The sequence below is a fragment of the Microplitis mediator genome, chromosome 6 (genome assembly GCF_029852145.1).
Source record: "Microplitis mediator isolate UGA2020A chromosome 6, iyMicMedi2.1, whole genome shotgun sequence".
In the NCBI taxonomy this organism is placed as follows: Eukaryota; Metazoa; Arthropoda; class Insecta; order Hymenoptera; family Braconidae; genus Microplitis; species Microplitis mediator.
The window spans coordinates 14,173,454-14,193,270 of NC_079974.1; the positions used below are offsets into that span (position 1 = coordinate 14,173,454).

The following is a 19,817-nucleotide window of genomic DNA, read 5'->3' on the forward strand; positions in this document are numbered from 1 at the left end:
AGGAAATAAAATTGTCTACAAAAAAGGTGATATAACATTTTTTGATAAGTCTGATAGTTTCGCTGGAAAAGGAAAAAGATCTCGAAATTTACTGTAGATTTGACTTCCAGCTCCAATAACTTTCGAACAGATGGATTTATCAGAAAATGACAAGAGACCTTTTTTGTAGAGCGTTCAATTCTCTACAAATAAAATTGATGGACATTACAATGTAATTTACGGTTCATTAGTTTCAAAAATCAGAAGAAAAAAAAAAATTTTTCCTGCGTTATTCTTATGGGAAATCGAAAAGTGCGATGCGAACAACCTTAATATTAATATTAAGGGCTCATATTTTCAGAGGCCTATTTTGACATCTAAACGAAACTATTGAGCCTGGTTCCGAGAAAAAAAAGTTCTTGGTTTTTTTTTAAACGCCCTAGTTCGCATACAATCCTAAATGGATTTTTTTGATAGGGGCCATTGTCACAGACCTATATACTACTCAGTTAATTTATCTGAGACAGTAGATTATTGTTTAAAAAAAAAATTTATTTAAAAATGGTTATGTTTATTTTACATAAATTTATTTTAATACTTTATTTTATATATGGTTATGTTTTTAATATAGAAGTTTATTTTAATGGATTTTTTTTTCTGGTTATGTTTATTATTTGTAAATTTATTTTGCTCAGTTTATGATGCAGATATTTATTTTTAGTGTTTCTTTGTTAGTTATTAATTTATTGATGAGTTTTAAATTTATAGATATATTTATTAGTTAATTTATTTTTTAAACGTTCTATTTTTTAGTTTGTATTTTGAATTATTAGTATTTTTATTATTCATTTTTATCATTAATGCAATATAAGTACTATCTTAGTGCACGCTCTTTTGTTCGCCAAATAGCTGTTTGCCCATTCAATTGTTTCCACGACATTTGTGTGCGTTAAACGATTATCTGCGTGCGACAAGTAAACTTGTCGCACTCAAAATTACTTGCCGTATGCAGATTATCGTATAACCCACAAAAATGTCGCGGCAACAGTTAAATCAGCAAAAAGCTACTTGGAGAATAAAACAGCGAGCACTAAGATAGTACTTATATTGCATTAATGATAAAAAAAACTGTGTTCAATTCGTGCGGTGTTGTCGATTACCCACTCGAGCGAATGAGCGCACTCACTTCGTTCGTGCGCTCAACTTCGCTCTCGTGGGCAATCGACAACTTAGCGCACTAGTTGTACAATATACTATTTTTCACAGTGTTTTCAAAAAAGGTCTGACATTATTGACGGCAATAGTATATACTGAATTAAAATGATAGGAAATAAATTAATACTTGATTTGCTTTGTGTTGAATTGAATTTTATTATTTTTACGATAATCTGTAATTTAATTACCCATGACCAACTTGACTGCTGATATTAATTATTATTTAAGTATACATGAATGGCCACGAAGAAGTTATAAAAAATAATTATTATTAGTAACAGATACTCATTTTTACTAACCGTTTGACAGTTTTTTTTTTTTTAATTTATTTTCAATTAGAACAAAAAACCAATGCGCATTTTCACATAAGGATATTCTTTTCGGTCATAAAATTGATTGGCTAAGTATTAAAATTTAACTATTGAAACAAAAACCTTCAGTTGAAAAAGTAAATCTACTAAATTCATTATGTAGCAGGGTCATTCCATGTCAAATCGACCAATAGTTGGAATCGACCCCTTTCGATTTGGACGAATTTTGGTCAAAAGTTTTCTCTCATCATATAACAAAGTTCTGCCAAGGGAAAAAAAATAAAAAAAATTTTTTCAAAAGTTATGCAATTTAGAAAATTTCACTAATTTTCCTGTTTCTTAAACTTATTCTTCAAAGATCTCGAAAACTATTACAATTACTCTAATGATCTGAGCTAGGTTTTAAAGAGGATACTTGAAGGTACCAAAAAAAAATTTTTTTGAAAAAATTTTTCAAAAATTCGCTTTTTGGGAAAATTTTGAAATTTCCAAAATTGCAAAAGTCGGTGACAGCCATCAAATTTTTCGCTCAAATTTTTTTCTAGAGTACCTCTAATTGATTTCAAAAGATCCTGAAATTTTTGAGTAGGGGTTTTTTTTTGTTCAAAAGATATAAATTTTTGAATTTTAGGAAAAAAAAATTTTTCTTTCTTTGGCATTGACTGAATAAAACAATGATAAATTCACTTGTAATTTTTAATTTTAAAGCTCAAAAATTTATTTTAATGCAATAGAGTCAATAAAAAACTTATTAATGTGATATTTTTGTTTTTCAGCTACATTTTGATTTTAAATTGGATATAATTGTGTTAGAATGATCGTTTTTTCTTAGCCCCTTGCTGTGGTGTTGCTTTTGCACTTCTTTTTCTCAATCTGAAAGTAAATAGTATTATTAGAAAGCTATTTTTCAATGGAAATTTTATATGAATCGAATATACATGTATACTAATAATACTATTTACTTTCAGATTGAGAAAAAGAAGTGCAAAAGCAACACCACAGCAAGGGGCTAAGAAAAAACGATCATTCTAACACAATTATATCCAATTTAAAATCAAAATGTAGCTAAAAAACAAAAACATCACATTAATAAGTTTTTTATTGACTCTATTGCATTAAAATAAATTTTTGAGCTTTAAAATTAAAAATTACAAGTGAATTTATCATTGTTTTATTCAGTCAATGCCAAAGAGAAAAAAAATTTTTTTTCCTAAAATTCAAAAATTTATATCTTTTGAACAAAAAAAAACCCCTACTCAAAAATTTCAGGATCTTTTGAAATCAATTAGAGGTACTCTAGAAAAAAATTTGAGCGAAAAATTTGATGGCGGTCACCGACTTTTGCAATTTTGGAAATTTCAAAATTTTCCCAAAAAACGAATTTTTGAAAAATTTTTTCAAAAAAATTTTTTTTCGATACCTTTAAGTATCCTCTTTAAAACCTAGCTCAGATGATTAGAGTAATTGTAATAGTTTTCGAGATCTTTGAAGAATAAGTTTAAGAAACAGGAAAATTAGTGAAATTTTCTAAATTGCATAACTTTTGAAAAAAATTTTTTTATTTTTTTTCCCTTGGCAGAACTTCGTTATATGATGAGAGAAAACTTTTGACCAAAATTCGTCCAAATTGAAAGGGGTCGATTCCAACTATTGGTCGATTTGACATGGAATGACCCAGCATATAATATTAATAAAATTACCGCCTCAACATTGAATAATAATTGCCATTGATAGAAATACTTACAACAAAAAAATAAAATAAGTTTACCTCACTACCAGTTTTTATGATCATGTCAAAAAACAGTTATAAATATAAAGTAAAGGATGAGAGGGTATATAAAACATTAAAAATATAAGATTGATCATAATATTGAATAAATTATGTAATTCAAGAGATAATAAGAATATTCTGTTTTCATTTGAAATTCTTAATAATTTTAGTTAAACTTTTTAGATTTACAAATTATGTCTATATTAGCAATATCGATGATAAAAAACTAAAAATTAAAATACAGACCCGTTACAAGTTCTATTTTAGATATCTATATTTTCGTTATTTTCGATCATCAAATATTCAACATTCTCTACTTAAATTTAATTTTTTGATTCTAATAGTTAAAAATTAATGCAGCTCAAATAAATAATTCAAAAAATTGTACACTCTCACCCTATTACTAATAATTAATGAAATTAAATTAAACTAATGGAATCAATGATTCGGAAGGATTTAAAATCAAGATTAGTTTTATATTTAACATTTAACACCAAAAAGGCTTCCTATTTCATATTGTTATTTTCTTTTCTGTTTTTGATAAATAAAATTTATGATTCTTGTTAATATTTATGTAGAAATAAATCGTTGACCATAACAATAAGTATATCTTATCAAGTTACATACATATTTACATGGCGCCCAGCGAACATAATACTGGTGCTTCATATTATTTTGGCCGTAATTACATGCGTGAATGACAACTGTGTAGTTACAATATAAATCAAATTATTATCACGCACAAATAACCAATTACGGTTTCCCACTAATGTCAAATTTAAAGCGCACATAGAAATAATAATAATAATAATAATAATAATAATAATAATAATAATAATAATAATAATAATAATAATAATAATAATAATAACATTGATTAATGATAATTCCAGGTCTTTTTTCTGTTATTTTTCTCCTCTCTCAGAAGGCCAACGAATCGATCTACAAAACCACAATGAATTAATGTAGGCGTAAATTTGAATAGACCGTTGGCACGATTATTGTTGTTCGTAATTTTTTTAAGCACACGGTGCACTGATGATGAATATCTTCTTGCACCTTTGAGCGTTGCCTGATTATGTATAGAAATTGTCTCAAATTCTATAATGTTTATATAATTTCAGATTAGTCTCTTGCGTATTCTCGCCAATTCTTGTTCCTACGTATCCCTAAAAATAAAAAAGTAATGCCAATAAAAGTAATGTTTTGTAATTTTTATTTAAGATAAAAAAAATAAATATTATTTACCGTAATACAATTTTTTCCATAATCATAGATAGCCTACCGTCTGAATGGTTTGCTGGAAGTAAGGCCTTAAAGATTTCTCTAACAAAAATTTCATTAATACCTGGCGACGTACGTTCAGCCAGTTCAAAGGCACTTCTCAGCTCATCAATTGATCCACCATTTCTTGTGACAGCATTATCGCCATTATTGTCCCTCGATGAATATTGATACTTGCCCTGAAGCTCTGAGAGTAACGGCAAAACAACCGTAGTAAGTGTTGCACTACGTATATGTTTTTGCTCTTGTGAGCTCCTTGGTCGTTGTTTATCCTCATTTGATTTATGATCAGTAACGGGCATAACAGATACATCAGATTTGCTATTTCTTTTTTCACGAGGATTATTTTCTCGATCTCTGACATCACGAATTTCTTTTGACTCTGGTGATTCACGCGATTCTCGACTGTCTTTATTCTCTCGAAGATCCACTGGAGGTGGTGGCGCTGCATCATAAGGTCGGGACGGTGTATTATGTTTGATTTGTACATCACGTGATGAATCACGCGAGTCATTTCGATAATTGGTTATTGGCGAGTCTTTTGGCGGCGACTTTGCACTACCATTAGCGTGCGCTTTAACCTGCTGTTGACTATGACCAATTGATCTATGATTTGGAGTATGACTTAACAAGGACAATTGATCATCCAGGGCCGGTATTGCATGTGATGTGGAAGTTTTTGTACCATGTGGACCTTTAACAGTCATTATCCACGGTTCATCCATATCACTATCTTGCTTAGATTCTTCAGAATCTGAATTTTCACTTTCTGTTTCAGATTCTTCACTACGTTGTGACTTCCATTTTTTATATCTATCTATAAGATCGATCAGATACGAATTTTTCTTGGCTTTGCGAATAAATTGAAACTTCAAAAGTTCTTTTGCTGTAGGTCTATTTTCTGGATCTTTATTCAAACATGCCTCTACAAATTCTTTGAACTGTTTCGTGTAATTACCCGTTAATTGAGGTGGATTATTTTTCGGAATTAAAAAGAGTACACGCATTGGATGAAGTTCACTATTGGGTGGTTCACCTTTTGCCAATTCAATGGCTGTAATTCCTAAAGACCAAATATCCGCCTAAAAATTGATAAAATGAATCATTTTAGTTTTTTCTATTCAAAAAAATGAAAAATAAGTGAACAGATAATTTACCTTAGAATCGTAGGCCGATTGTTTAATTACTTCTGGTGCCATCCAAAAAGGCGTTCCAACAAATGTATTTCTTTTGCTAGTCGTATTAGTCAATTGACCAGCAACACCAAAATCTGCTAATTTAACATCTCCCATTTCACTTAATAAAACATTAGCTGCTTTTATATCACGATGTAATTTACGTTCACTGTGAAGATAATCAAGACCTTTGAGTACCTCACGGAGAATCACAGCAATATGCATTTCTTCAAAGCTTCCAGCCTTCATAAGATCTAGAGCAGAACCACCACCTAAGTATTCCATAATAATCCAGAGCTTAGTACCCTGTAAATCATAAATAATTTTTTATTATGTATTTTATCTATTGAACTATTTGGAATATACAATTTAAAATCTGTGCATAAAGATTAATTGAAGTTTTCCGTTTTTAAATAATGTGGAAAAATAATATATAATTTGTTTATTGATTGTATACAATGAGAAAAAAAATAGATATATCGAAGAAGCGAGGCGCAAAAAACCGTACCCCCGGGTACGCACGATATAATTATATCTAGTCATTGATGGGTCAGTCCCTGTGATGCCTCGTTGAACGAAGAGGCCACTGACGGGACCAGCATAACCATCCAATGAGGATTATCACACGGACGATATATCACGTATAAATAATTTATTATCGAGAAATCAACTTCAAACCATTGAATCGAACAAGGTTTAGAAATTATTTTTTACTATCGTGCGTCATCATTTAAAATTAAATACTTTGATCGAATGTTAATTATAATATTAGAAATTCAAAAATTCAACTCCAATAATACAGTCAAGTCGCGTTATGAGTCCGCCTACAGAGGTGTAGGGGAATATAATTCTAAGAATTTCTGTATCCCCACTTCTGTTCAGCAGTCGATTATACTTCCCCTACTTTACAAGTGTGTGAGAGCGTACGTGATTATTTTCATAATCGCGTTATGAGTCCGCCCAATTGATAAGTCCATAATTATTAGTCCATTAATTTATAATTAATTATTTCACTAATTATTATAATAATACGGATTCTATTATTATTATACCAATAATATTGATTAAATATCTTATAAAAAGTTATATTTTGTATTTAAATTAAAAAATAACATTTAATTCGTCTCACCAACGTTCCGGTCTCATATCAAGAGACTGAAATGAATTTTTTTTTAATTCATGGAGGGGGAATGTCTTCAAGAGAAATATAAGTCGACGGACTCATAACGAGCGGGCTCATAACGCGACTCGACTGTATTATGATTAAACAATTGTTTAAGACTGAAATCTTAAACAATCAAAAACTTTTAATAAACTATAGTCAGTGCATACCTTGAGATAAGATCCATAATATTTAGTGACGTAAGGGCTGTCGCATTGCGACAGCACCATAATTTCTTGCTGAATATCCTCGATTTCATCTTCAGCTTCTTCTAAATCGATTATTTTTATTGCCACGATTTGTTGAGTTCTGTTATCAATTCCTTTAAATACCTCTCCGAAACTACCTTTTCCGATTCTTTCTTGTTTTGTAAATATTAGCTCGGGATCAACCTTCTGTAACAAAAAATTTTACAAATTAAAACATTATTATTATTTACTCAAAATCGATTAATTATATGATTTTAAATTTAAAAAGAATCAATAAGTTGTGTCAATAACGCTGTTTGCCTTGGCGTTATTTTAGCAGAAAAATCGATGAACAAGTTAATTTTTATATATGTTGTTTTCATGTTATTAAAGTATTTTAGAACGACGAGTAAACTCCTGGTAAAAGTGAAAGTAAAGTTTAAGAAAAAAAGTATTTTTTTCACTCTCTGTTTTATCTTTTTTATATAGAAGATTTGGGAACCAATAAAATGCATTCCTATAACGCATTCGCGCTCATCTCTCATCATTTTTATAATGTTGACCTCTAGTAAACTTCTCAACATTCTCAAGCAAGCCTCATAAGACATTCACAGGCTGCTTTCAAAGATACTCGTGAACAGAATAAAACAGAATTTCTTTATATTCCAATTTTACCGTTTTAACATTCATTGCCAATGTATACTACATCAATATGGATAATTATTTGTTATCATTAGATATTTACTTTCTATCAATTTAAATCACTAATAAATTTGTTATCAGTAATTAGACAGAAAAATAAATAAATAAATAAATAATCGATTAAAGCCATCGATTTTTGATAAATCGTTGACTCACCGAAGGTGTTGCACATCTTCCAGAGCTATTAACATGCGTGCGTGGAAGTGAATTACTCTTTTGGTTATGATAATTGTTTCTTTGAGTAATAGGCGGTGGCGGAGGATGAGAAAAAGGTCTACTGCCTCTTCCACTCATGTGTTGTTGCTGTGTATGTAAGTGCGGTTGTGAAACATGATACTGATTCCAGGATTGACGTGATACATAACCGGTATATCCGCCGGAAATAAATTGTGCCGATCCGTTGAGATGAGGCGGTGCTATCACCGCCATTTGCTGAGCTTCACCATTGTTTCTCATTGTTTTATTATTGTTATTATTTTTATTATTATTTTTATTATTATTACTAACTACTTTTTTCTGTTTAAGTTAGCAAAAGCTAATCTCTTTGATTACTTTTTCATTTAAGTGCATTATAGCACGCCCATAACTTTGTTGCTTTCTGTTATCCTCTTTTATAAATGTATGTGTACATGAATGGTTATATTTTAAATACTGTGTATATATTGTTATATTTTTAATTTCATCTATTAATGGATGTAACAGAAAGATTAATGCAACATAATGTTATAATCTCAGCCTAAAATGATTCCTATCTTGAGAATTAATTCAGGGTGAAAGTATATAAACGGTTTCAACCATGTAGATGATTATTAAATTTATAATGGGTCAAAATTTTATCCTATGTATTCTTTGAATAGTCCAAGAAGTAAGGTTAGGATTATGCACTAAAACTGATTAAGTACGGTTGGATGATTCTCGGGAAAAGTTAGAAATATTCATAAAGTGTGTAACTCAACGTTGAATAATCGCTGGTAGCAGCTGTATGAGTAATTTTATGCTCTGAATAGTCTAACCAACCATAGAAACTATAATCCGTATACATAAAATAATAATATAATCAAAAAGGCATACCCCGTGTGGTGATATTTATAAATTATTAAAATTTTTTAGTTTTAAAAAAAATCAAATGTTTATTTAATCAATTTTATACACATTTTATTACACAACAATTAATAACAGTAATACAAAAAATTTACGTTAATTGCAATTTATTTCAGCGAAACTACATTTGGATAAAAAAGAAGTGAATCATAGAAAGAACAATGTCTTCAAGAATTATGGGATTTTTTAAAAAGATATATATGTATATATATTACAAGGTAAACACAAGTCAACGTATCAAGTATAATCACATTTATGGCGTTGCACATATAATAAACATTTTCCAAACAAAATTTATATTTTCACACCAAGTTATATAGTGTTTTTGACGATTACATTTTAACTAAAATTTGTAGCGATTAAAACCATTAAAAGTAAATGAAAATTATGACCATGTTCACAAATAGTTACATGAAACGCGTTTAGCTACAATTCCGTGAGTGGCTTAGAAATCAACTGGCAACTCGGGCAACCGCGATCGCGTGAAGAAGGCGCGGGAGTTCTTGCCCACAGTGTAGTACCTGACAACACTGAAGTTTTACTGAAGAGGGGCAAAACAACCGGAACTCCAAAAGCTAATGTTCTCTACTACTTGAACACCCGGTATCTGTAATATTGTTATACATGGTGACGCATTTCTTCCAGACCATATTACCGATTTCTGGGCATATTTTAGGGAAAACACTTTTCTTACAATATAAAGTTTTAATATTCTATGCAAAAGAAAGTTGTTGGTGAATTTTGTTGCAACATGGAGAAAAAAATATTACTTTCTATATAAAAATCAAAACAATGAGCGTAGAATTTCGTGCAGGAGTTATGAATTAAATTGCGCAAATATATTTGAAAGTGTTCTGTGTTCTCCCAGAGAGTAAGTCGCCGTCGGTTTTAACTCCCACTCTTGGAAAACGAGTCTAATCTCACGCTGTTACTACGCATTATCATTACAAACCGCAAATTTTCAACGGATCCCGACGGCGGCTTACTCTGACAGGACGTTACGTATAGTTTAGTATTAATTAATCACTTGAAAAATTTTATTGGAATCAATACATGACAGATTCACATGCTTAAAATTAATTAATATAGTAGTTCAATAAGTGTAAATTTAATTAAGCCTTAAACAAAAAAATGCCACCTGCTAGCTAAACCGGAAGGTAAATTTCTTAAAATCAATTATCCTTGCCAATAACTATTTTTTTATTTTAACAAATTTAATTTATTATAATTTTCGGACAAGTTATCGAGTAATATATAGAGCTTTAGAATTTTTTCAGTGTATTAACCAGTGTTGTTCTGATCTACTTAAAACTAACATCTCTGAATTATTTTAACCTATATTCGACGAAATAGAGATGTGACTTTAGAGTCATTTGTAATGAATGAAGTAAATTATTAAATCGATGATGGTTTTTACACTGTAAAAAAAGATTCCTGACGTCAAACAAGATTCGTTTGGCTCAAGTACACCGTGCGTTTGGATACAGCCAAGCGCGTCAAGCGATTGAGTCTACCGCCCTCTATGATTGACAGTATATTTTGCTCCAACTGAGTTTCTTGAGGGAAGGTATCGAGTCGTTTGAACTAACTCTGTAGTATTTGATATATGTAACTCAATAACTTTTTTCATTTAAAACAAAAATAGAAATTAGTTCAAGTCATTAATGCTGTTGATACAATAATGATTTTTGTTTTATATAAATTAATTAAAAATTTCACTCAAAGTAAGTTGTAAGGTGATTGAAGGTACGCATTTTCAGTTAAGTCAAAATTATATCATAGCAAATAAATTTTAATGTTGAAAGGAATATTTTTTTAGGTCCGTAGAAACTGTATTGCATTAATAAAAAAAAAAAACAGTTATCTGAATCAAGTATTCACTTGATATTGCCTTTAATTATTTCATCAATAATTAATTCAAAAAAAATTTTTTTTTCTTATGTATTTTTGAGTTTATTTCATTTTTATTATTAATTTTTTTTTATTAAGTATTGGGACAATTACATTATATCGCCCCAAAAACAGATTCTCTGTAAATGGTTGCGCCAAGTACACGTTCAACATTGATCTCAGGTTGCATAATAAATAATATTTTCACAAAAAAGGCTGAAATCATAAAACACCAAGTAATTGAGATTTTTAATAATTAAAAAAAAAAAAATTTTTAAATAAAAATGAAAAAAAAAAAATACTTGAACGTACTTGGTGTGCGCTGTTAAACTCAATTTTAACAATAATTTAAGAGTAAGATATAAAAGTAAGATATTCAAAACATATCACATGACTGAATAATTAATTTTTTGCATTTACGCACACCAAGTACGTTCAAGTATTTTTTTTTTTCATTTTTATTTAAAAAATTTTTTTTTTTTAATTATTAAAAATCTCAATTACTTGGTGTTTTATGATTTCAGCCTTTTTTGTGAAAATATTATTTATTATGCAACCTGAGATCAATGTTGAACGTGTACTTGGCGCAACCATTTACAGAGAATCTGTTTTTGGGGCGATTTCGAATTTTTTTGTAACAGATAATTTTTATTGATTTTACTACTCTTTCGATGAAAAAATTTTCTCTGGTATGGAATAATATTAGTGGAATGAAGTAATTCCTTCAAGCTGCAAATTATTTTTTGAAGAGTTCCAATCCGTTAATTGTATACACATACAATAATTCTAATTTTGCTCTGTTAAGGAGGTTTAAGCGTTACTAAATGACTCAAAAAAGCATCTAAGCTTTTTCATTTCTTCAGTCGACAAAAATATGATTATAATTCTTTTTTTTAATTGTAAAAATTTTTTGTAGTTTATATACATACATTAATTAATGTTTAATAAATTAAAATATTTAAAAAATACTTTCGTAGTAAAAATTTTAAATAAGATATGGCACCAGTACTCTTTGATAGAGATATATAAACATGTGTGTAAACGTACATAACCGCTTAAGTCGGGTGTTTAGCAAAAATTTAAATATAAATAATTTCCCTTCATTTCAAAATGGAGAAAAATGTTTATCGCTCAAACTGTTTTATTATACTTCATGTTTGCTTAAAAATTGGAGTTTCTACCGAGAAGACCAAAAAATTTTTTTTTTTTTTTTTCATTTTTTATGTTTTTAAAATTGGCGCCACACAACAGGTGTCTCTGACAGTGTTGCCGAGACGTCTTTCCTCCATGTCGCCTCAACTCACTAACCACTAAAATAATTTTTGCAACTCAATTTTTCTCTATGTTTTAACGATGACAATAACTTTTAAATATAGAATTTGAGTTTACACGTATTCAACTTTCTTATATTCGTTTTTGAGAATTATTTGTATCTATATTGTTAGACAAGTTAAGAAATTATTTTTAACGTTAAATTTTGGCGCGCCACCGAATTAGCGGTAATGCTGCCCCCTGGGCCGAGTTTGACAAAAACGGAACCCCATTGTCGTCAAAAACAGAAAAGTCCGAAGTTAACGGAAATTTGACAAAAATTCAAGGAAACTTTTGTAAGTAAACTTTTGCTAAAGCAAACTGTGCTATTAGGGTAGTAAACTTAATTGCTTAAAATATAACCACGACATAAGTGTAAATTGACAAAATAATAACCGCAAATTATACTCTAACCCTAATAGCACAGTTTGCTTGAGCAAAAGTTTACTGTACAAAAGTTTCGTTGAATTTTTCTTCAAATTTCCGTCAACTTCGGACTTTTCCATTTTTTACGACAAGTTGTATACAACTTACTATTGAATTTGAGGTAAATTTACTGCCAGAATTAGAATGCAAATTTACATCAAAAGTTGACTAGAAAAAAGTTGTCCTTAATTTTCAGGCAAATTTTATGTCAATTTATCGTTAATTTGATTTGAAAAATTGTTAAGTATATATTTACGCTCAAATTGTAGACAATTTTGCGTATAAATTTGCTTACCTTCTGAAATGGTAGGAATGAATATTACCGACCGTTTTTTTTTTTTTCGTACAAGTTTACCTTAAAATTGAAGAAAAATTAATCGCAAATTTTTATTTTCAACTTTTGCTGTGAAATTGTCTGCAAATTCGGGCAGCAGATTTCAGGTAATTTCAACATCAAATTACCGTCAATTTCAATGCAAAGTGGCTATTATATTATAAAGTTGACTGCCGAGAGCTGATGCTTTTCTCATAGTTGACACCAACTTTTCTGCAACTTTCCCCAATCAAATAGCCAGGATTTCTGAGCAAGAGATTACTTATATTTTGCCGCCTAATCATAGAAGTAGATTTCCGTCGTTAAATTTTACGTTAATAATAATATGCAGGAAAAATGGTTACTGAAGCAGATAACCAAATTTTTTTAGTAAACTTTTGCTCACTGAAAGTTTCCTTTAATTTGACGACAAATTGTTGCCAATTATAAGTAAGATAAATTTCAATAATTATCGACTGCCACTTTTGGAAGGTAAGTTTATGGGAGGAGTAGCCTGAAAGTTACGAGAAAGTTACCGAAAAACAACAATTGTTTTCAATTTGACAGGAAGTCGTTCAAAAGTTATGGTTAACTAATTAAACAACAATTCTCTACAGTCGATTATACGTCAATTTCTGGCAGTTGTATCCCTGATAGCAAAGTTGGCCGCAACTTGTCAACAACCTACTGCCGCAACCTGTTGCCAAATTGGCCGCAGAAGCTGGCATTTCCATAAGTTGACGGCAACTTTCCGAGAAACTTGTCGACAACTTTCAGCTTGTGTAACTGTTGCCGACAACTTGTCTACAAGTTGCTCAGAAACTTGGTGACAGGTTGCGGCAGTAGATTGTTGCCAAGTTTCTAAGCAACTTGTAGTCAACAGTTACACAAGCTGAAAGTTGTCGACAACTTGTCGTCAAGTTGGTCGCAACTCAGGTACACCAACTTTTTGATCAGAAACTCTGGCTATCAGGGATTCCACTCAATCAAAATAACTGTATTTCTTCAGATTCTTTTCCACAACTTTCCATCAACACTTCCTATCAAAATCATATTGTAGTCAAAAGTTGAAATATCTTATATAATTGGCAACAGCTTGTCGTCAAGTTAATGATAATTTTTGCTGAACAAACATTGACTCGGCAAACCTGACTACCCAAATAGCCATTTTAGCTTGAAATTGACAGTAATTTAGTGTTGAAATTACCTGAATTTTAATGCCCAAATTTGCTGACAATTTGACAGCAAAACTTGAAAATAAAAAAATTTACGGTTAATTTTGCTTCAATTTAAAGGAAACTTTTTACAAAAAAAAAGTCGGTAATGTTCATTCTAACTATTTTAGAAGGTAAGGGAATTTATACATAAAATTGTCTACAATTTGACGGTAAAAAAATACTTAATAATCTTTCAAGTCAAATTAACAATAAATTGACATAAAATTTGCCTGAAAATTGACGACAACTTTTTTCTAGTCAAACTTTTGAAGTAAATTTGCATTCTAATTCAGGTAGTAAATTTACGTCAAATTAAATAGCAAGTTGCATTCAAATTGTCATAAAAAATAGAAAAGTCCAAATTTGACGAACAACTCAATAAAATTTTTGTAAGTAAACTTTTACTAAAGCAAATGGTGCTATTATGGTATATAAGTATATATATATATATATATATATATATATATATATATATATATATATATATATATATATATATATATATATATATATATATATATATATATATATATATATATATATATATATTTATTAGGTTTCCAATAAGATACACATACTATAGAAATTTAATTTTGTTAAGTTGCTAACTTGAAGAAATTTCTATAAAAAACAATTTGAGTTAGCTACTTTCATTGCATACTACGATATGAAGTCAGCTGAAAGGCGAAAATTAGACAAAAATCGGAATTTTTCTCTGTGGATCCCTAAATCGGCGTAAGAGAAATTTTTTAAAAAGTGTTTTTTTCTAAGATTATAAAATTACGAAAATTATGAGTAAATTCGATAGCAATAAGATAATTATTAATAAATAAATAGATAAAATATAAAAATATGCTATATTTATTGATAATTATCAATTTCAAATCATTTAAAATACGAGTGAGGTTAAACAGGCCTCTGACTGGGGAATAGAGACACACACAGTCGCCTCGCGCCGCCCATGTACACGCACACATATTATGTGTTTGAACGTGTACTTGGCGCGAGACACTGCCGTGTCTCCGGATTATATGGGGCATTCCATGCCAAATCGACCACTTCTAACACCGACCCTTTTCGATTTTTCTGAAATTTATGTATCTTTCTCTGCACTAATGGAAACAATTTTCAGAATTTTTTCAAATTTTTTTACCCAACCAAAAAAAAGTTACGAGTTATTTAAAAAAAATAGCTTTTTTTTGTTAAATAATCATAACTTTTTTTAAAATTGACGTATTGGGATGCTTTTTTTTTGAAAATTTTTGTTTTAAAATGTACTTTTTAGAAAAAAAATAAAAATAATAGTTCGGATTCATATTCAACGTTTTTTTTTAAACTTTTGGAAAAAAACAAAAATTTCGGGATGATTGACATTTTTGATTTCCGATTTTTTTTTTTTATAAAAAACTTCAGTATTTTCTGCGAATTTCCTGAAATTTTCAGAGTGGCATTTTTTTTTTGAAACGAAAAAAAAAATATTTTTTGAAATGTTTGTTTTTCGTTAAAATCAAAAATGACAATCATCCCGAAATTTTCGTTTTTTTCCAAAAGTTAATAAAAAACGTTGAATATGAATCCGAATTATTATTTTTATTTTTTTTTTTCTAAAAAGTACATTTTAAAACAAAAATTTTCAAAAAAAAAAACATCCCAATACGTCAATTTTCAAAAAAGTCATGGTTATTTAACAAAAAAAGCTATTTTTTTTTAATAACTCGTAACTTTTTTTTGGTTGGGTAAAAAAATTTGAAAAAATTCTGAAAATTGTTTCCAATAGTGCAGAGAAAGATACATAAATTTCAGAAAAGTCGAAAAGGGTCGGTGTCCGAAGTGGTCGATTTGGCATGGAATGCCCCATATAATTAGATCTGAAAATTGGCCAGTCATTCATAAAATCTCATTTAAAACATCTGTAAAGGCCATGGGACGATAAGAATACCGAATCGGCCCCAAAAAGGTACCGGGCTCATGATTTCAGGAAAAGTTGGTACTCATAAGATATTTCGATGCTGCAAGTTTCAGATCTTTATCTATTACCGTTTCTGAATAAATCGAAAAATACTGAAAATCAGTAAAAATTGTTATTCTCAGCACCTTGTGAATCGATTGATCTAAATCCCGGATATGTTTTGGGACATGATGGTAGCTTCTAAGAAAAAAAACATGAACAATATCTGTTCATAAGAACCGTAAAAAAATCGAGGTTATTTTCTTAATTTTAATTTTTAACAATGTTACGATAATGATAAAAATATCAAACTATTTTTTTTTAGTTCCTCATTCGATTTTCGATGTAATTATAAGCTTCGGAAATTTTTTAAAACGGTACTTCATATTGAAAAATATTTAAAACCGATTTATTGCTCAAAAATCGATTTCTTTTTATGATTTAACTCTTGAAATGATAGAATACAGAACTTTTGCGATTACTGTAGTAGTGAAAACAACAGAATAAATTAGGAACACTCATATAAAAATAATTGTTCTTTATATAATGAACTCTAATCATTATTATAAACTTTATTTATAACTACAATGATTAAATCAGTATAAAATACTATTGTTTATATAATTCAACTACGTTTTAGGGAATGTAAACTTTCCCGCTCAATTATTAGTTAATTCAGCAACCATAAGATGGCACTGTGATTCAAAACAAGTAACACTGTTTTCTAACCGGTGATCATGGCCGAGCGGTCTAAGGCGTAAGACCTAGGTCTCTCGAACTTGATCACTGGCCAGGCCAGGGTTCTAGTCCCAGCGATTGCCGAAAGAATTTTTCACACAAAGAGTGTGAGGTCTTTCGGTCCTGAGGTTCGTCCCGTCGCCGATCCATGAATTCGATCTGGTTTCAAAAACTGAATTTGATTTGGTTAAGGTGTGAATTTGATTCGTCTATGAATTTGACTCGATTGGCTAGATTGGGAGTGCCCAAGGCTTCAATATACATATATATACTTAAAAAAAAAAAAAAAAACAACACTGTTTTCTATTTTCATGAAAACCCTTATTAATTGAATAATTGAATTAAGATTTATCGTCTTGATTCAATGTTCAACGTCGATGCTGCCAAACTTTGGTTGCTGCTGGATTGTACTCTGCTCCTCTAGTCTGCTATACACTTATAAATACGAATCATCCATGGCATTACTTGACTCAAATGATCAAATTGATTCATCTTACATGAATAATGCATCAAATAATGAATTTAGATTAGAACATACATTAAAATAGAATTCATTACATATACATAATCAAGGCTTTTTATCTACATACTTTACACTCTGAAACCAAGTGTTTAGTCAAAATTAACACACTTCCAAAATAACATTGAAGCGCCATAAGCAATCTATAGATATTTAATACACCGTGAGACGTGTTTTAAATGACTACAAAAAACTATAGTTTTGCTCATGGCTTTAAACATAGAACACATTTAATATGTGTTAAAATAATACACTTGTAACACACTTGGTTTTAGAGTGTAGGGTGTCCGTTATTTACCAAATTAGATTTTTTTACTTGGCCATGATGTAGATCATTTATTTTTGATCCAAAAATAACTTAGAAAAATAAAAAAGTTTATTCTAATGATGTTTAACCCTGCCTAAGTAATGATAATGATACATTCCCATTTTAGTATAATGAGGAAAATTTTACTATTTGCTTAAAAATAAGTGTATAGCAATGACTAATACATAATTTTGTAGGAAATTTACAGCTCTTCAAAAAAGGTTTCATATGTTTCTTTCAGTTTTCATGTCAGAGATATTTAAGCTCGAAATAAAAGAAATTTTTTATATCATCAGAGCAAAATTTCGAGGTGGTTTGTGAAAGTTTTATTTCAACTTTGAGCTTAGATATCTCTTAAACGGTTGAGTTTATCAAAAAAGTCTAGCAGACCTTTTTTGTAGAGCGGTAAATTTTCGACAAAAAACTGTTAAAATCTCAAGTATTGAGACAATGTGAATTGCCTTCATCGTCCTCAGCCTTGCGGTTCCCGTTTTTACCCGTCGCGTTGTCGTCTGAAACTCTACAAGTCATAGTGCCGTGGTCACATGACGAATCGTCACGTCGACGCATGTCCGTCAGGTGGAAGTGGGGACAGTCCCGAGGCTGGTCCTACGCCCAAAATTATTGGCAATCACTTCGATCCTGGATCAACTAGCGTTTAAACGTTTTTCTAATTGTATTCAGTATCAATAATCAGACAATCTTATTTTTACTATTTCTATATTTTTGTCATATATTCTTTTATTTGATTGCGAATTAATTAATTATTATAAATCAAGTTAGATTGATTAAGTTTATTGTACGTTACCAGCGATCCACTCGCCTATTAAATAATATTAAGTTTAAATAATAAAATCAGTGTATTACACGGCGTATTCCACGTGGTCACGGATTGCATATCCGGCGTTCCAACCAGGACTGCATTTATTGTACCTTGCGGAAATTACTGTAAGTAAATGAATTTTTGTTACGATTGGCAATAAACTTGCGTAATTAAAGAATAATCAATCCTTTACATTATACATTGCTTTTTGTCCTGTCCTTATCCTAAAATACTGGTAAGACTACCGAATAGTTTGATTTAGTAGTTATAAATTGAGTTACAAATAGTAACTCGACTATTGATAAGTTTAATCTATAATTTTATAATAAGCCGTGAGGTAGGTTGATAAGCTTTTTTTTATACGTTGCCGAGTTTGGACAAGTGCGGGTTCTTACTTTGCGAGGACCCAAGCCCATTGCTCTTATAACTAACAATTTCGTAGAGGCCAGCCTAAGCCAGGGTTCAACCCGCGAATCCTGGTGGCGGCTGGTTAGAATCGCCAAACAAAAGGCGATTCGTCTCAGTATATATTCGCTTGCTGAAGACTTATAGAATTTTAATCGAAAAACATTATTTTTTAAATCTATCAACTTTGAGCTTCGATATCACTCAAATGGTTGGATTTACGAAAAAAGTGTAAGAAATCTTTTTTGAAGAGCGGTAAATTTCCTACAAAATTATTCATTAGTCATTGCTATACACTTATTTTTAAGCAAATAGTAAAATTTTTCTCATTATACTAAAACGGGAATGTATCATTACTTAAGCAGGGTTAAACAGCATTAGAATAAACTTATTTATTTTTTTTAATTATTTTTGGATCACAAATGATTTATATCATGGCCAAGTAAAAAAAATCTAATTTGGTAAATAACGGACACCCCAATGCACTTATATGTATGGGTCATTCCATGTGAAATCGACCGATAGTTAGAATCGACCCCTTTAAATTTGGATGAAATTTGGTCAGAATTTTTTTTCATACTATGTTATGTCCAATAAATTTTTTTTTATTTAATTTATTTTATTTCATAAATAAATTTACGAAACTCCTCTTTACAAAAGCACGCGAAAACGCAGCGTCAGTTCTATCACTTATGCGTATAAAAGTAGCGCGACGATTTTTGTAGCGGTATTATTTCATTAACAGCGGTTTATCTTATATTTAGATTCAGTTAAATTGTAAATTGATTAAGGTACTTGGCCGATATTTTCATATCGTGTAGCGGTATTCTTTTGTTATTTACAATTATTATAAAAATCACTCCGACTCGATCGAATAGTGACACAAAAATCAAGTGTATTGTAGTCCGATCTCGGGTCGAGATAATCTGCGCATAAAAAGCCATAAGGCTACATAAGGACGCATAATTTAAAAATAAGTAAAAGTAAATAAAATTAATAATAACCAAATTAAATGGTTTTATATCTTTTAT

The 19,817-nt window shown here is 29.9% G+C and overlaps 1 protein-coding gene across 3 annotated transcripts in view; it reads right to left on the reverse strand.

Moving 5' to 3' along the window:
• Positions 1–2,495: 2,495 nt before the first annotated feature.
• Positions 2,496–19,817, reverse strand: part of LOC130670057 (serine/threonine-protein kinase 26) — an 87,224-nt gene continuing 69,902 nt past the window's right edge. Inside the window, exons 1-5 of one of the 3 annotated variants that reach the window (XM_057473231.1) lie at positions 7,944–8,823; positions 7,068–7,292; positions 5,718–6,041; positions 4,525–5,642; positions 2,496–4,445 (exon numbers count right to left, since the gene is read on the reverse strand). In XM_057473231.1, the coding sequence (XP_057329214.1) occupies positions 4,436–4,445; positions 4,525–5,642; positions 5,718–6,041; positions 7,068–7,292; positions 7,944–8,243 (1,977 nt within the window). In that variant the 5' untranslated portion in view covers positions 8,244–8,823 and the 3' untranslated portion in view covers positions 2,496–4,435. Of the gene's footprint in view, positions 4,446–4,524; positions 5,643–5,717; positions 6,042–7,067; positions 7,293–7,943; positions 8,824–19,817 lie in introns of those variants that run through there. The other 2 variants (XM_057473232.1, XM_057473233.1) reach the window with 2 other exon arrangements.